The sequence below is a fragment of the Rattus norvegicus genome, chromosome 3 (assembly GCF_021556685.1).
Source record: "Rattus norvegicus strain SHRSP/BbbUtx chromosome 3, alternate assembly SHRSP_T2T, whole genome shotgun sequence".
Taxonomy (NCBI): domain Eukaryota; kingdom Metazoa; phylum Chordata; class Mammalia; order Rodentia; family Muridae; genus Rattus; species Rattus norvegicus.
In genome coordinates, this window is record NC_141536.1 from 156,473,645 (window position 1) to 156,487,756 (window position 14,112).

General features: G+C 55.1%; 1 protein-coding gene across 6 annotated transcripts in view; it reads right to left on the bottom strand.

The window, feature by feature from the left end:
* Ripor3 (RIPOR family member 3) overlaps positions 1–14,112 on the bottom strand; it is a 75,165-nt gene that overhangs the window by 12,481 nt on the left and 48,572 nt on the right. For 3 of the 6 annotated variants that reach the window (XR_015684868.1, XM_087655281.1, XM_087655283.1), the window contains exons 3-12: positions 9,572–9,718; positions 7,289–7,367; positions 4,700–4,723; positions 4,404–4,457; positions 3,163–3,312; positions 3,009–3,072; positions 2,685–2,728; positions 2,443–2,568; positions 2,221–2,366; positions 1,182–1,311 (exon numbers count right to left, since the gene is read on the bottom strand). Coding sequence is in view for 4 of the 6 variants with exons in the window: in XM_087655281.1 (XP_087511407.1) it covers positions 1,182–1,311; positions 2,221–2,366; positions 2,443–2,568; positions 2,685–2,728; positions 3,009–3,072; positions 3,163–3,312; positions 4,404–4,457; positions 4,700–4,723; positions 7,289–7,367; positions 9,572–9,718 (964 nt within the window). In the remaining 2 variants the exon portion in view is untranslated. Of the gene's footprint in view, positions 1–1,181; positions 1,312–2,220; positions 2,367–2,442; positions 2,569–2,684; positions 2,729–3,008; positions 3,073–3,162; positions 3,313–4,403; positions 4,458–4,699; positions 4,724–7,288; positions 7,368–9,571; positions 9,719–13,640; positions 14,010–14,112 lie in introns of those variants that run through there. The other 3 variants (XR_015684867.1, XM_087655284.1, XM_087655282.1) reach the window with 2 other exon arrangements.

Sequence of the window (14,112 nt, forward strand, 5' to 3'; positions counted from 1 at the left end):
CGATGGGTATCCAGAGGGCGTATCCACCCTCTTTCTAGTTCTTCCTTCAGGCCTCAACTTCACAGTTTCAACCTTGCCATGCTCCTGCCTCAGGACCTTTGTGCTCTGCCAATACAGAGCCCTGCGCATAGAGACCACAGCAGGTAGAGGGTGGGACACTGGAGCACTTAGGGTGTCCAGGATCTTGGGAAGAGATGTGGCATCTGAATTGGGACCCTCAGTGTCGAGGGCGTGCGTGCAGGGCGGTTGGTTCCAGGGCCTGGGACCCTTGCATGGGCGCAAGCTTGGGAGAAGTGCTCCCGCTGAAGATCATTTATGACCTGTGGATGGCCACAGCGCAGCACTGACGCGACCTCCTCCTCTGGTGAGTAAATACACAGTCGCCCATGGGGCAGTGTGTTGGAGGTGGTGGTGGGGCTGTTAATAAGGGACCCTGTGAGGGACCATCCCATGGACAGCACCAAGAGAAATAATGAGGTGTACTCAGCTTTCAGTCCCCCATCCCCAGGAAAAGGAGAGGAGGGTGGCCCTGGCTCCAAGGGGACCTGGCCCCTGGAGGTCACAGGGAGAAAATTGCATTCTTACACAGGGTTCCCAATCACACTCCTGGAAACTAAGTTTCCCAGCAAAGAGGCCAAGGCTGTGGCTGGGCAGAGGACACACACACACACACAAACAGCACACATACACTGCACATATATACAGCACACACATACACACACAGCACACACACACACACACACAGCACACATGCACACAAAAACAGCTCACAGCACACACATATACACACCACACACAAATAGCATACACACAGCATACACATACATATACAAACAGTATATACCATACACACTGCACACATATACAGCACACATACACCACACACATACACACAGGACACACATACACACACAGCACACACACACAGCATACATACACACCACACACACTGTATATACACATACACAACACACACAGCACACATGCACACAAAAACAGCACACACATAAACACACCACACACCACGTAGGTCCCAGATCCAGCTCAATTCCCATGGCCTCAAGCAGCAGAAGACAGAGCCACACAAGCCCTGAAGCCCCGAAAGCTGAACCCCAAGCAGGCCCTGCCCCTCACTGCCCAGCCCCAGAGCACCCCGTCCTCCTAGGGACAGGCTCACTCACCAGGTAATATTTGTCCCGGAAGCTGGGGGTGCTGGGTGGCGTCCATGTGTACAGGGAGCCCTTCCTGCTGCCCACGGAGAACCTGCCAGTGGGGCTGGGTGACACCAGGCGGCACTCAGAGTCCAAGGGGCTGCAGAGAAGTGCAGAGACAAGCAGGGACTCAGGGAGCCGCAGTCAGGGCTGTGGCTGGGTTATTTACATGGGATGGAAATGGTGACTCTGAGACAAGGAATTTGTTGGGCAAATATCTCTTCCATTCACCCCAATTTTCTCTCATCCCAAAGCCTTCAGGTCAGCTAGGACTGATATTCATGGTTCCCTCAGAACTTAGTAGATGAGGCCCAGGGGGAGACCAAGGGACAGCATGGCCTTCAGCCGAGGATAGCACCAAACCCGCCATGAGATCCTAAACCCCAGAGACCTGAGGCACCTCTACCTGAGGGCATCTGTGGCCAGTGCGGCTCAGAACCTAAGAATGGCTGGCCTAGGGCGACAGGCACCTGAGGGAATCCTGGGTGACTGAGTTGGACTGTGTTCTTAGCTCTTTCCCACGCTACCACACCTGCTCTGGGGACAGGGAAGGGGCACCCTGGAAATGCAAGATGGCTCTGCTACTAACAACTCTAGAGACGTCCCAAACTCCACCCAGACTGCTCTGAGCCTGGACCCCCTAGTATGGGACCTAGTGGAAGGCCTCAAGGTGACAGTTCAGCCCTGGAGTGGAAAGGACGGGACACTCAATAACAGGAGTCATGGGAGGAGGCCTACAAGGGCAGAAGAGAGTCCCCCTGAGAAACAGGCAAGAACAAAAAACAGCCTAGAAAGTGTCAGGGCTCAGCTGGAGCTGCCGTGTGTGCCAAGGTCACAGGAGGCATGGGGAGGAGGGAACAGGCCGGCTTGGCTGTGAGGACGGATGGCTATGCAGGAGTGGGTCTGGAGAGCGAGAAGTTCCTAAGGAGCATCAGGACCACTTGGTTCCTTCCCCTGCACCCAAGAGCTGGGGCAGCCTGGGCGAAGGCGGGGACACAGCCATTCTCACTTCCACAGCAGCTCCAGCTGCAGCTTGATGGTGCCCAACTCTGTGATGTCCACCACCACAAGCTGGGGCCGGGCTGTGAAGAAGTCTGCGACGTCACATGTCACCGCACCCACCACCATGGAGCCCAGGCCTCGAAGCTCCGTCACCTGGGCATGAGGGACAGTTTGGTAGTGTCTGAGCCCAGCACCCAGGCCCCAGGCCCCACCCTGGGTCCTGCCCCACCTTGATCTCCAGGTTCTCATGCACCGTGGGCACAAAGACCCTCTCCTCCTCGTCCCAGGTCTGGCTGTCATCTGGTTCTATCCGGCCCTTCAGCCGCCATCGCTGACGGCCCAGGCGCATGAGAACCTGCAAGAGAGTCACAGAAAGAGGTGCAGAGGCAGCCCCAGGGGAATCCACTCACTGCCTAGGACCTCCCTCCCAGGACTAAAGACCTGGACCTCCCAGGACCTCCCTGGCTGTACCTCATACTGATCTCCGGGACAGAGGCGTGCATAGCCCACCAAGCCTGGAACACAGAAATGGGTTAATCTCCTCTCCACCCCCTGCCCAGCGACCACGGTGACCCAGTGGTACAGTCTGCCTGGCATCATGGGAAGGACAGGAGGTTTCAACGGTCAAGAGGGTGGAGGAGATGGTACCATGCCTCAGAGAGCAGTGAGCCCACCTCCTGTCACAAGTGCTGCTGACCTCTAGACCCTGGGAGTCTGGCCACACTGCCCACCCTGGCAGGCTCTCAGGGCACCTGGAAAGATCTGCTACTCAGCACAGCCCGGCGTGGTGCTTACCTTTCATCTTGACATGGAACTCGCCCAGGTGACCTTCCAAGGTCCCCTCTATGAGGCACATGTCCTGCAAGGTCCACAATTGGATCAGTCACTTGCCAGCTCCACTCCCTCCCTACCCAGGAGCCCAGAGCAAGGGCGGAGAGAAGTGGCCCACCTCCAGGCACTCCTGCAGGCTGCGGCCCAGCTCCTGCAGGCTCTCCCGGGAGGCACGGCTCTGGGTGCTGTTGCTGAAGGCACGCTGCATGTTGGAGGCTCCATCTCGAAGCCGCCACTGGATACAGTAGCCTTCATAGAGTTCATCGACCTGCAGCAGATATGCAGGCTGTGAGCCGCACCGAGGGACAGCCCGTGTCAACCTTCTGTCCCCCGCAAACCCCCACCACCAGAACGGTCCCCTGGCCCAACCTTGCCCTGTGCTCCTCATGGCTCTAAGCCCACCCACGTAGCACCCCAGCACCCAGGATGGCTCACACATATTTGAGCACAGTAGACACTAGTGACTATGTCACATACTCTCCCTGCCTGGGTCCCAACTGGGGAATGGAAAGTGAGCAACGACAGCTGCCCACCCTGTGGGTCTGGGGAGGAAGGTGAGCTCATGAAAGTGTTTGTAAGCTGACTCGACTTTTTAAAAAGCCTAAAGGAAGGTAAGAGTGTGTGCACACGGCCTTAATCCCAGCACTCGGGAGGCAGAGGCAAGCAGCTCTCTGTGAGTTCAAGTCCACCCTGGTCTATAGAGTGAGTTCCAGGACAGCCAGGGCTGCTCAGTGAGAAGAAGGAGGGTGAGGAAGGAGGAGCAACAAGTCTAAAGGACTTGCTGGAGGACTGTGGGCACATCCCTCCACCTTCCAGAACGGTACACACACAGGGGCAGTAAGGCCTTCTAAGACCATGCTGTAAGTCCTCTGTACTGACCAGTGACAGAGCCCCAAAGGCCCAGGGAGCCTGGATGCCTCTCACCCTCATCCAGGGCCGAGCCTGCGCCACTCACTCCAGCTCTGCAGCACTGTCCACCCCGTCTCTGCAGCTATCCGTGACCAGCAAGCATAATACCCCCTGCACCTACATGACACCTACTACCTTCACACGACACTTACCATAGCCACATCACACTCTCGTGGTGCCCAGTGACACCTGCATGGTGCCCAGTGACACCCCATGGCACCTGGTGACACCCCATGATACCCAGTGACACCCATATGGTGCCCAGTGACACCTGCATGGTGCCCAGTGACACCCCATGGTTCCCAGTGACACCCTCATGGTGCCCAGGACACTCCATGGCTCCCCCCAACTCATAAGAGACCCCCCCCACATGACTCCCTGTGACACGTTGCTCCCATTAACCCCTCCGATACCCTCCCCATAACACCCCATGATGCCCAGGCCACCCACCTTGCTGATGTGGAACTCCACCTTCCGGATGTGTCTCTCCACCATGCGCATTTGCTTCTCCCAGAATAAGAAAAACTGCTTTAGGAGCAGCCGGGTTCCCACCACCTCCTCCCACCCCTCCCCAGGATGGGGGTACTGAGCTCGGACCTCAGAGAGGCTCGCCTTGGGACACAGTTTCTCTGCTTGTAACATGAAAGGAAGCTCGGGTGTTCTGCCCAGGAGCTCCTGGGCTGGAAGGCCACCCCCGACAGTCTTAACCCCCGCCCCGCAGAGACCACACAGGGACACGGGCTCACCTTGTCCAGGTCATAGTAGAAGGCCTGCAGAGAGGAAGAGAGCATCAGTCTCAGGTCTCACACCACAGCAGATCCTGAGCTCCAAGGACAAAACCAATGCCTGCAGCCTGCACCACTCGTGGCCAATGACAGACAACCAGGGGGAAAATGAACTAAATGCCTGCATTATGGGCAAGCCAGTTCTAGGTCTGGCACTATGTCCCTGTGTGTTCCAGGCAAGTCACTCAACCTCTCTGAACCTCCCTTTCTTCCTGTGTAAAATAGGCATCAGTCATTGTGATAGTCAATTGATCATGCCTGAGAGGGAGTCTAGATTTCATTATTTGGGCTGAGAAGATGGACCCTAACAGAGTGTGGTGGCGACCCAGAGGCTGGGGTCCTAGGCTACATAGCGAAGAAAAAGCCAGCTAAAAACCAGTGTCCAACTCGCGCTGCTTCAGCTGTAGCCACAATGGGCTGCCTCACCCTCTGGATGTCTTGCCTTGAGCCAAAGCCAGCCTTTTCTCCCCTTCATCTTGTCACAACAAGGAGAGAAGCAGTAGGCACACGATGGACTTTGAGATTGTAGAATTCAAAGTCCAGCTAAGAAATGAAGCCTTGGGCCAGCGGGATGGCTCGTGGGTAAAGGCGACTGCCACCAAGCCTGACGACCTGAGTTTGATGACTGGGGCCCACAGGAGCACTGTGGCAGGTCCATACCTGCTTTGCCTCCTCTCCCTCACGTAAATCAATTCATACATACATAAATATAAACAAATAAATGTAACACATTAAAAATGAGGGACTACGATGGATCTGAGATTTTTGAAGATGTGCTCTAATTCAGGCTTCTTGGAAACCCACAAAACCCTCTCTGTGGGGTTCAGGCACTCCGTCCTAGATGTGGGGGTCTCCATCCTCCCCGACACAAGTGTAGCATAGCATCAGGCAGTGGAGACGTCTGAGACGGGCCTCTTTAGACATTGTCTACCTAAGAGAGACTTCTAGAAGGAAGAGAGTAGGGCACAATGCGGGAACAGCCGCTCTCCCTTGGGGTTAGGTGGGACTAGGAAGGGGTGAGGTCTTGGAAGTGCCTCTCCCCTCCCTCCATTCTGACTCTTATCCAGTCGCCTACTGAGGGAGGCTCCGTGCTCACTCAACTCTGCCTCCCCATGTGGCTGACACCCACACGAGACTGGGCCTTCCACCCCACCCAACACCCTAGTCTTCCGTATCAGTGGGAGCCAGGACCCAGAAGGGACCGAGAGCTACTTTGATATACAATCTGCTGTTTTCTCCCTTTCTGAGTTCGAATCCAGCCTGTCCTGAAGGCCCTACACAGGCTGAATCTGGAAGAGGGACACGGGGACACAGCTGGGAAGAAGTCCAGAGCATGTGACACGACATAGCAGCTTTGCTCCTGGTGTGTGACCTAGGCAGGCTGGGTGATACTTGCCCCAGGCAGCAGCTGGTGACATAATCTGACTTGTAGAAGTGAAGACAGTCTGAGGAGACACATGTGTCTCTGACTATCTGACGGTTGAAGTCACAGATACCAGAGCAATGGGAACTTCTCAGGAGTTTCATGCTGGGCTAAGGAAAGGAGCTTCAGCCTGATCTGAAGACTTCTCAAAAGATTTCTCCAGGATGACCGAAGCCCAGATAGAGTGGTAGGTGGGAACACAGCTCCAGCCGGGACTACTTAGCTGGGCAAATCTTTGGCTTTGATTTAAACTCTCATCTCACTTCAGGACCATCAGACTCTTGGGATGTCTCCTGAGTTCCCTTATTCCTGTTAACACATTGGCTACATCTCCCCTTTCTGCTTTCTACTTTTTCTTTTTCTTTTTTTTTTTTTTTTTTTTCATAGCTGGGGACTGAACCCAGGGCCTTGCGCTTGCTAAGCAAGCACTCTACCACTGAGCTAAATCCCCAACCCCTTCTGCTTTCTACTTTTAACTTGGCTCTTCTGAGTGCCTTAGTAGGGGCAGGACACTGGATTGACCAGGGACACAGGGTCTGACCCCTAGGTTAAAGAGTGAGAGGAATCAGAGTGACTAGAGACAGGGACAAGGGGTCCCTTGCTGGAGTGGCTGTCCCTAAGAAGGCAGAGCACAGGGCACCTACTGATGACCTAAGCTTTTTTTAGGGTCACAGGCTTAGAGTAGAAAAAGCTTTTGCTCATCTGGAAATCAAATTTAACTGTCACACTGTCATGTTGTTTGGGTTGGTGTTGATACACCGGGGGACAGACATCTCAGAGTCTGTGAGCCTTATGCTGGCCAAGGCTGTCTGGCCTCAGACCGCACCATGATGTCCTCAGGAAACTGTCACCTTGGACACCACAACTAACATGGTTTGGGGAGGGACAGGGTCTGTGATAGAGAAATGGCCACTTTCCTGAATAACACGAACTGCCTGGGCCTGGTGTGTCTGATGGGCTAATCTGAGGATCAGGACCATCGAGACATGAATACCTGTGCAGCATCAGCTCCTCCCAGAACCACAGAGAGGAGAGCTCACCACAAATACCACAGGCCTCTGGGTGGAGACCGCTGACCGTCTTTTGGCTGCTATGAGGCCAAAGCCATCTTCATCCCGGCCACTCACCAGCCTGGAGCTCCTCTGGGTGTCCGTGTGGCATCTGCACAGGTAGTCCAGTTCAGCCTGCTGCTCACACAGGTGCTCCCTGCAGGGGAGGGGGAGAGGGAGGGGCGGATTTGAACAGAATGGGGGAGTGGGCAAGCCCTCCCAGCATAAGGGATTCCTCTGTTACCCCAGAACCCCACAAATCAGTCTACCTGTTACTAGCGTGTTGTGAAAATGGGTCCTTAAAGGCAGGGAGAGGTCAGGGGAAGGCTGAGGAAGGCATGGTGGATAGAAGAGGGAGGGAGGTGGGGGCCAGAGGCTGTGAGAACAAGCAGAAGGCTAATAGAGAAGAGAGAAGATGAGACCGTAGAGTCAGGGGGAGGGAGGAAGGAGGACCCAGGGGGAGGGAGGAGGGAGCACTAAAGGGGAGGGAGGATTCAGAGAAGTAGGGAGGACCCAGGGGGAGGGAGGAGGGAGGACTCATAGAGAAGTAGGGAGGAACTAGGGGGTGGAGGAGGGGAGGGGAGGAGAGGGAGGACACAGAGGGAAGAAGGAGGAAAAAAGTCCCAGTGAAATGTTGAGCAGCAGAAAAAACAGAGACTACAGCCGAGGTAAAAGTGGCACCTGGGAAGGGAAAGTCCCTTCGAGGGATAACCCAGGGCTGGGCTCACTCTGATGATGGGCTCTGTCAGGCAGCTGACTGTCTGATCATATTGGCTGGGCTCTGCCCCTCCTCCCTGATCCTGAGAAGAGAGGACCCTCCAACACAGAACCCAGGGTGCTGCGAAGGGCTTGTAGTGTCCTGGGTGGGTAACAAAGAAGCAGGAACCCCGATCTGCTCAACCGGGCCTCCCCTTCCCCAGGGTTCTCTGTCTCTGACAGAGCCTTAGCCTCTCCGATGCTGAGAGCATTATCTAAGTTAACTGAGAGTTTTGAAAACCCAACTCCCCTTTCAGGGTACCTTCCATCCTCCCTCTTCTTGGGTCAGGGTGGTCTCTGCTCTGGTGAGGGCAGTGAAGCAGATGTGCTCTCTGCTCTGACTTTAGGGGACTTAGGTGCCACTGTATGTGGGAGATACCTTCAGGGCCAAGGTGTGTCTTTCCTGCTATGATGGCTCCTGCCCAGTCCACAGCAACATGGTTCTCTCTCGGTCTCTCTGTCTCTCTCTCCCCCCCCCTCTGGGTTTATCTTATCAAGGTCAGTTTATTGGATGACATCAGATGCCCCACCCAGCGGAGGAGAGACCCAGGCGAGCTTGTTCATTTCGGTTCAGACTTGTCCTGTGGGGACCCCACTCTCCTCCTCTCCTAGCTGGGACACCAGTGCCCCCTGCAGGCCTCACAGCCCTCATGAGGCTGGAGCCCAGCAACATCTATCCCTACTCAGAATAAAACCAAATCTGCCACTGTTCCCAAAGCCACCTCTCCCCTCTCTCCTTTCCATGACTGTTCCTCCCTAATCTACTCCTGGCTCCTTCTCACCCCCCACCACATGCAGCAAGTCCACCAGGAGTCTGTGGTTGTCGGAGGATCTTCAAAGCCAGGCCTGAAGGCCTGACCATCTCCTTCCTCACCACAGAAACTTCCACGGCTCTGTGATGAACAACGAAGGCCTCCCACAGCTCACAGGCCACAGTACCGTTGTTCCCTTTCCCTGCTTCCCTTGCGGGGGGCCCTGCACTCTGAGGCTTCTGCCTTTCCATTATCTTCCTCCCCTGTCCTGTGCCATGGATGTGCCTGCCCAGGGTGTCCCTTTAAAACATGTTAGACTCCTTCCTGCCTCACCTGGTCCCTCTACAGCACCTGCAGCACCTGACATACTTCTCGGTACTGCGCTGTGTCTGTCTGTCTCCCACCAGAGATAGTGCCACATGAAAGGACTTTCTGACTGGTGTACTCCTTAAGCTCCAATGACTCACCATTTGTTCTCGGGTCTGCCCAGCCAATCGTCAGTCTCAGATCCAGGTAACCGACTGCCTGACCCCCACCCTGCCCCGATGCTCTGTGAGCTGAGATCTGAGATCAGAGTGCAGGCTCCCATGCAGGGCATCTGCACATGCCACCCCCTGTACATAGGATATCAGTCTCTAGAGGCCAGCATAGTGCTGACAGGTGTCTTTCACATCCTTGGCAGTCCCAGACCCTATGTGACAATCCATCTACCATGAGACTGTCTCCCTGCTGCAGGTGACATGGCAGCTGTGACTACAGCAGCAGCCAGATGCTCTCCATGTCTCTCAGATAGACCCACCGTCCCCAGGAAGAGGTGGAAAGGGCACGAGGGGAGGAGCAGCTTCCCACTCACCTGAGGCCTCTCTTCAAAGCATCAAAGATTTTCTTCACTTGCTGTGGCCGGGGGTCCAGGCACAGCGAACCCTTGCGCAGTGTTCCATAAGCCTTGGAGGACTTGGCTGGCAGCCGGGACCGCACAGAGTTCCTGTTGATGGACTTTCTGTGGGAGGGGATAGAGAGTCAGGAGAGCTGGCTGGGTTCCACTTCCATCGCTTCTACGATGTGTGGTTTTCAGAAAGCTGGGGTTCCTGGGGCCTCAGTTTCCTTATCTGGAAAATGGGAGGCCTGGATTTGACAATGAAGAGGACAATAACAAAAGCTCAGGATCAGAAATGAATTTTCAATGAGGATGCAGTGAAGCAACCGGACCCCATGAGTGGCATGCTCCATGCAGGCAAAGCTGCAATGATGGGCTGAATCATAGCCCTGGGCATCCTACATGATGTAGAGAGACTCTCTGGGCACTGTGTAAAAGCATTTATCTGTCAATAAAAAAGCCTTTGGCCAATGATCTCAGACAGGAAATAGGAGGAGGAAGTTGTGAGAAGAAGAAGAAGAAGAAGAAGAAGAAGAAGAAGAAGGAGGAGGAGGAGGAGGAGGAGGAGGAGGAGGAGGAGGAGGAGGAGGAGGAGGAGGAGGAGGAGAGAGAGAGAGAGAGAGAGAGAGAGAGAGAGAGAGAGAGAGAGAGAGATTGATTCTGAGAGTCAGGCATGGGAAAGTCACCTGAACTCTGAGGAGACAGATGCATGAAACTGAGAAGGTAACCAGCTAACCAGCTATCATGTGGCACTCATAGAATAGAATAAGTTGGATTATTGAGATATGAGCTAGTTGGGGAACAGAGCAGAGGTTACTAGCCTAGACATACATATATGAAATATTAAATCTCAGAGTTGTTATTTCAGGGAACTTAAGGACAGGTAGGAAAAAGTCACAGTTATAGACACAAGCACCTGGGCTGGAGAGATGGCTCAGCGGTTAAGAGCACTGACTGCTCTTCCAGAGGTCCTGAGTTCAAATCCCAGCAACCACATGGTGGCTCACAACCATCTGTAATGAGATCTGATGCCTTCTTCTGGTGTGTCTGAAGACAGTGACAGTGTACTCATAAAATAAATAAACAATAAAAATATGTATAGACACAAGCACCTGCTCAGCTCCAGCTTCTCCTGTGACCTTCCTTCAGGCATAACCCCCCCACCCCCCAGCTCTGCTCATTCCCTTGTGGTTTTAGAGAAAATGGTTTGATGGTTAGTTAACTGTCAAACTGACACCATGTATCACCTGGGAAGAGTTTTGATGAGGACTTATCCAAATCAGGTTGGTCAGTGGACATGTCTTGGGGGCTAGGGTGGGGAGGTTGTCTTGATGGCCTTAATTGATATAAGGAGAGCCAGCCTGAGAGTGGGCAGCGCCATTCCCTAGGTTTGGGCAGCGCCATTCCCTAGGCTTGGGCGCTGGACTGTGGTAGAGCAGAGAAAGCCGAGCCTGCTCACATTCATTTCTCTCCGCTGGACAATAGGGGCAAGGAGAGGCCATAGGTGGAGCAAAGTGAGGACCGTGAAGGGTCATCGGGGCAGTCTGGAGGGGAAGACCCTGCCTCCGTCCTGACCCATGGCTGTGGGCTTCTGAACAGAAGGGATAACAGTGTATTTGAGCTCCTGATTTCTTTAGTCAAAGCAGTTTCCCTGGTGCTAGCAACGTGCCCCGAGCCTCCATTTGTCATGAAATGGTTCTGTGATTGGCACAGGAAGGCCACTCGTTAGCGGGTGTTTTATACCTGTGAGCTAACATGAACTGCATCAAGCCGTGTCTCTCCTGCACTGGCAGTCTCTGCTCGGCTAACTGTGCTCTATCCCTACGCAGGGATAGCTATGGCCATGGGGCAGGAGGACAGAGACATTTGGGTGGAAGAGCCAAGTCCCAACCCTTGGTCCAGGAACAGGGGGACATGGCAGGGTGTGGGGCACAGGACACAGGGTGCACAGCATGGGTACAGAATGGTCACTCACTACAGAATGGTCAGCTTAGATTGCAAACCCCTCCTCAACATAGTGGGCTTATGGGTCCTGAGACCACTGCTGCTCCCTTCCCAAGCCCATCTATGCTGCTGGTGCCCAGGCCACACCGAGGATTACTGACTGCATGCACAGTCAACCCTGTCAACGGAAGCCCTGACAACCAGGATCCCAGGGGCTCAGAGCAAAACGTGAACTGATTAGTGAGATCCTACCTTAACAAGAACACAGCGTGTCCACAGCATGTCTCAAAAAACAAAACAAACAAACAAAAAGATAGTCTCATTTGTTAGATACGTTTAGTCACATGGCCCTCTGCCCCGGGGCTCATTCGCCCTGGACTTTTGGGAACCACCTACACACTGAAGACCTGGCCTTCCTGGAGGTCTTTCTGATGTCTCTCGGCTTGCTTCCTTTCCCTCCCTCCTCCCTTCCTTTCTTCCTTCTTTCCTTCTTTTCTTTCCTTCCTTCCTTCGTCTGCCTTTCTTTCTTTCTTTCCTTCTTTCTTTCTTTCTGTCTTTCTTTCTTTCTTTTGATCTTTCTTTCTTTCTTCCCTTCTTTCTTTCTTTCATAAGATCTCTCTGTGTCACCAAGGCTGACCCCCAAACTCAAACTCACAGCAATTCTCCTGCCTCAGCATCTCAAGTGCACTTTAAAAAAAACATAAGCTCAGGGCTTGTCCATCCAGATAGGAGGTCACTGAGCAGCCGGGTGGTCCAGTACCCTGGGGACCGCAGTCCACAGATGGAGGCAGAGGATTGTGGGTTAGTGAACCAGGCAGAGGGGCGGGGCACAGGGACATGGCTCTGCCCTCTCCTCTGCCCTGAGAAAAGCCACTAGGCTGGTTCCTGCTTGGTGACATGCTAAGCATTCCACAGGTGGGAGACACGACACAGACATGCAGCTTACTCAGGCCGTGTCTGCTTGTCACCTTGTTTTGGGACCATCCCACACCCCAGGTCGCTGAAACTGACGACCCAGCACTACACCAACCCACCCTGACCCTGGGGCGGGGATTGGGGAGGTGGGGGTGCTGTGCCTGTACCCCAGCCCCACAGCTCCCATAGTGGCCTTTGACCCACTCTGACTCAGTGTCCTCCCCTGTGGAAGGGGATAATGAATCCTGCCCCTTGACTGGTCATGACAGTCACTCAGCAGACACTTGCTGAGTCCCTATAGCAACCGTCATTTCAGGGGCTGAGACAGGACAGAGATGTGACCAGGAGAGACAGACGCCTGCCCTGAGAGATACAGACCAGCTGGCGCTGTCAGTGTCTGGCTCTCCCACCACCAAGCTGGTGGCCCTGCACACATGACGGAGTTTCTCTGGGTTACAACTGTCTCTCTGGGAGATGGGGGCCAGGGCTGGTGAACAGCAGGGACCATAAACCTGTCAGAGCTGGAGAGAAGTTTGGAGCAAGCCTGTCAGATAGAACCTGATACTGGGAAAGAAAGAGAATAAAGTGGGCAGGGAGGGGGCTCCCCCAGTGGGCAGGGAAGGGGCTCACCCAGTGGGCAAGGAGTGGGGCTCACCCAGTGGGCAGAGAGGATGGCTTCCCAGTGGGCAGGGAGGGGGGCTCCCCCAGTGGGCAGGGAGGGGGGCTGCCCTAGTGGGCAAGAAGGGTGGCTCCCCCAGTGGGCAGAGAGGATGGCTTCCCAGTGGGCAGGGAGGGGGCTCCCCAAGTGGGCAGGGAGGGGGGCTCCCCCAGTGGGCAGGGAGGGTGGCTCCCCCAGTGGGCAGGGAAGGGGCTCACCCAGTGGGCAAGGAGGGGGGCTCCCCCAGTGGGCAAGAAGGGTGGCTCCCCCAGTGGGCAGAGAGGATGGCTTCCCAGTGGGCAGGGAAGGGGGCTCCCCCAGTGGGCAGGGAGGGGGGCTCCCCCAGTGGGCAGAGAGGGGGGCTCCCCCAGTGTGCAAGGAGGCGGCTCCCCCAGCAGTGACTGGGAAAGGGCACTCCACCATTGCCCAGTCCCTGACGCCGACATTCACACAGGCTGTAGTAAAGTGACTTTCTAAGGCCCCCCTCCCCCACTCCCTCTCCCCCTCCCCCAAGGCCATGTCACCCACCTCTTGGACCGAGCCCTCCATAAAGTTGCCATCTCAAGCACGGACAGGCAACACTGCACACAAGGGGCCAGGTGAGTTCTGACAGGTGAGATTCCAGGCAGCCGGAGAACAGTGATGTGGGAGGCGGCTCTGGGTGGAGCTGCAGCTTACTTAAGGGGTTCACAGTCCCCGACTGTGCCCCTCGGCCTTCCCTCTCCCCCCCGGCCTCTCCCTGGGCTCCGGAGGCTCCGAGCCCAGCTCTGTGGCTGAGCCTCTGAGGGCAGTGGCTCTGAGGGTTGGCCCAGCACAGCCTGGATAGTGAAATGAGGCGCGTGCTGCACGGCCCGGCTGGTGTCACAGGCTGGGAGCAGTTCTGGGAGTGGATGTGTCACCAGCCCCATGAGGACTCAGTAAATATTAAACAGCCCCAGGCCTGTCAGACAGGCTTCCAGGCACGTGCAGTGCTCACAGGCAATCAAGCAGGCTCTGCCCG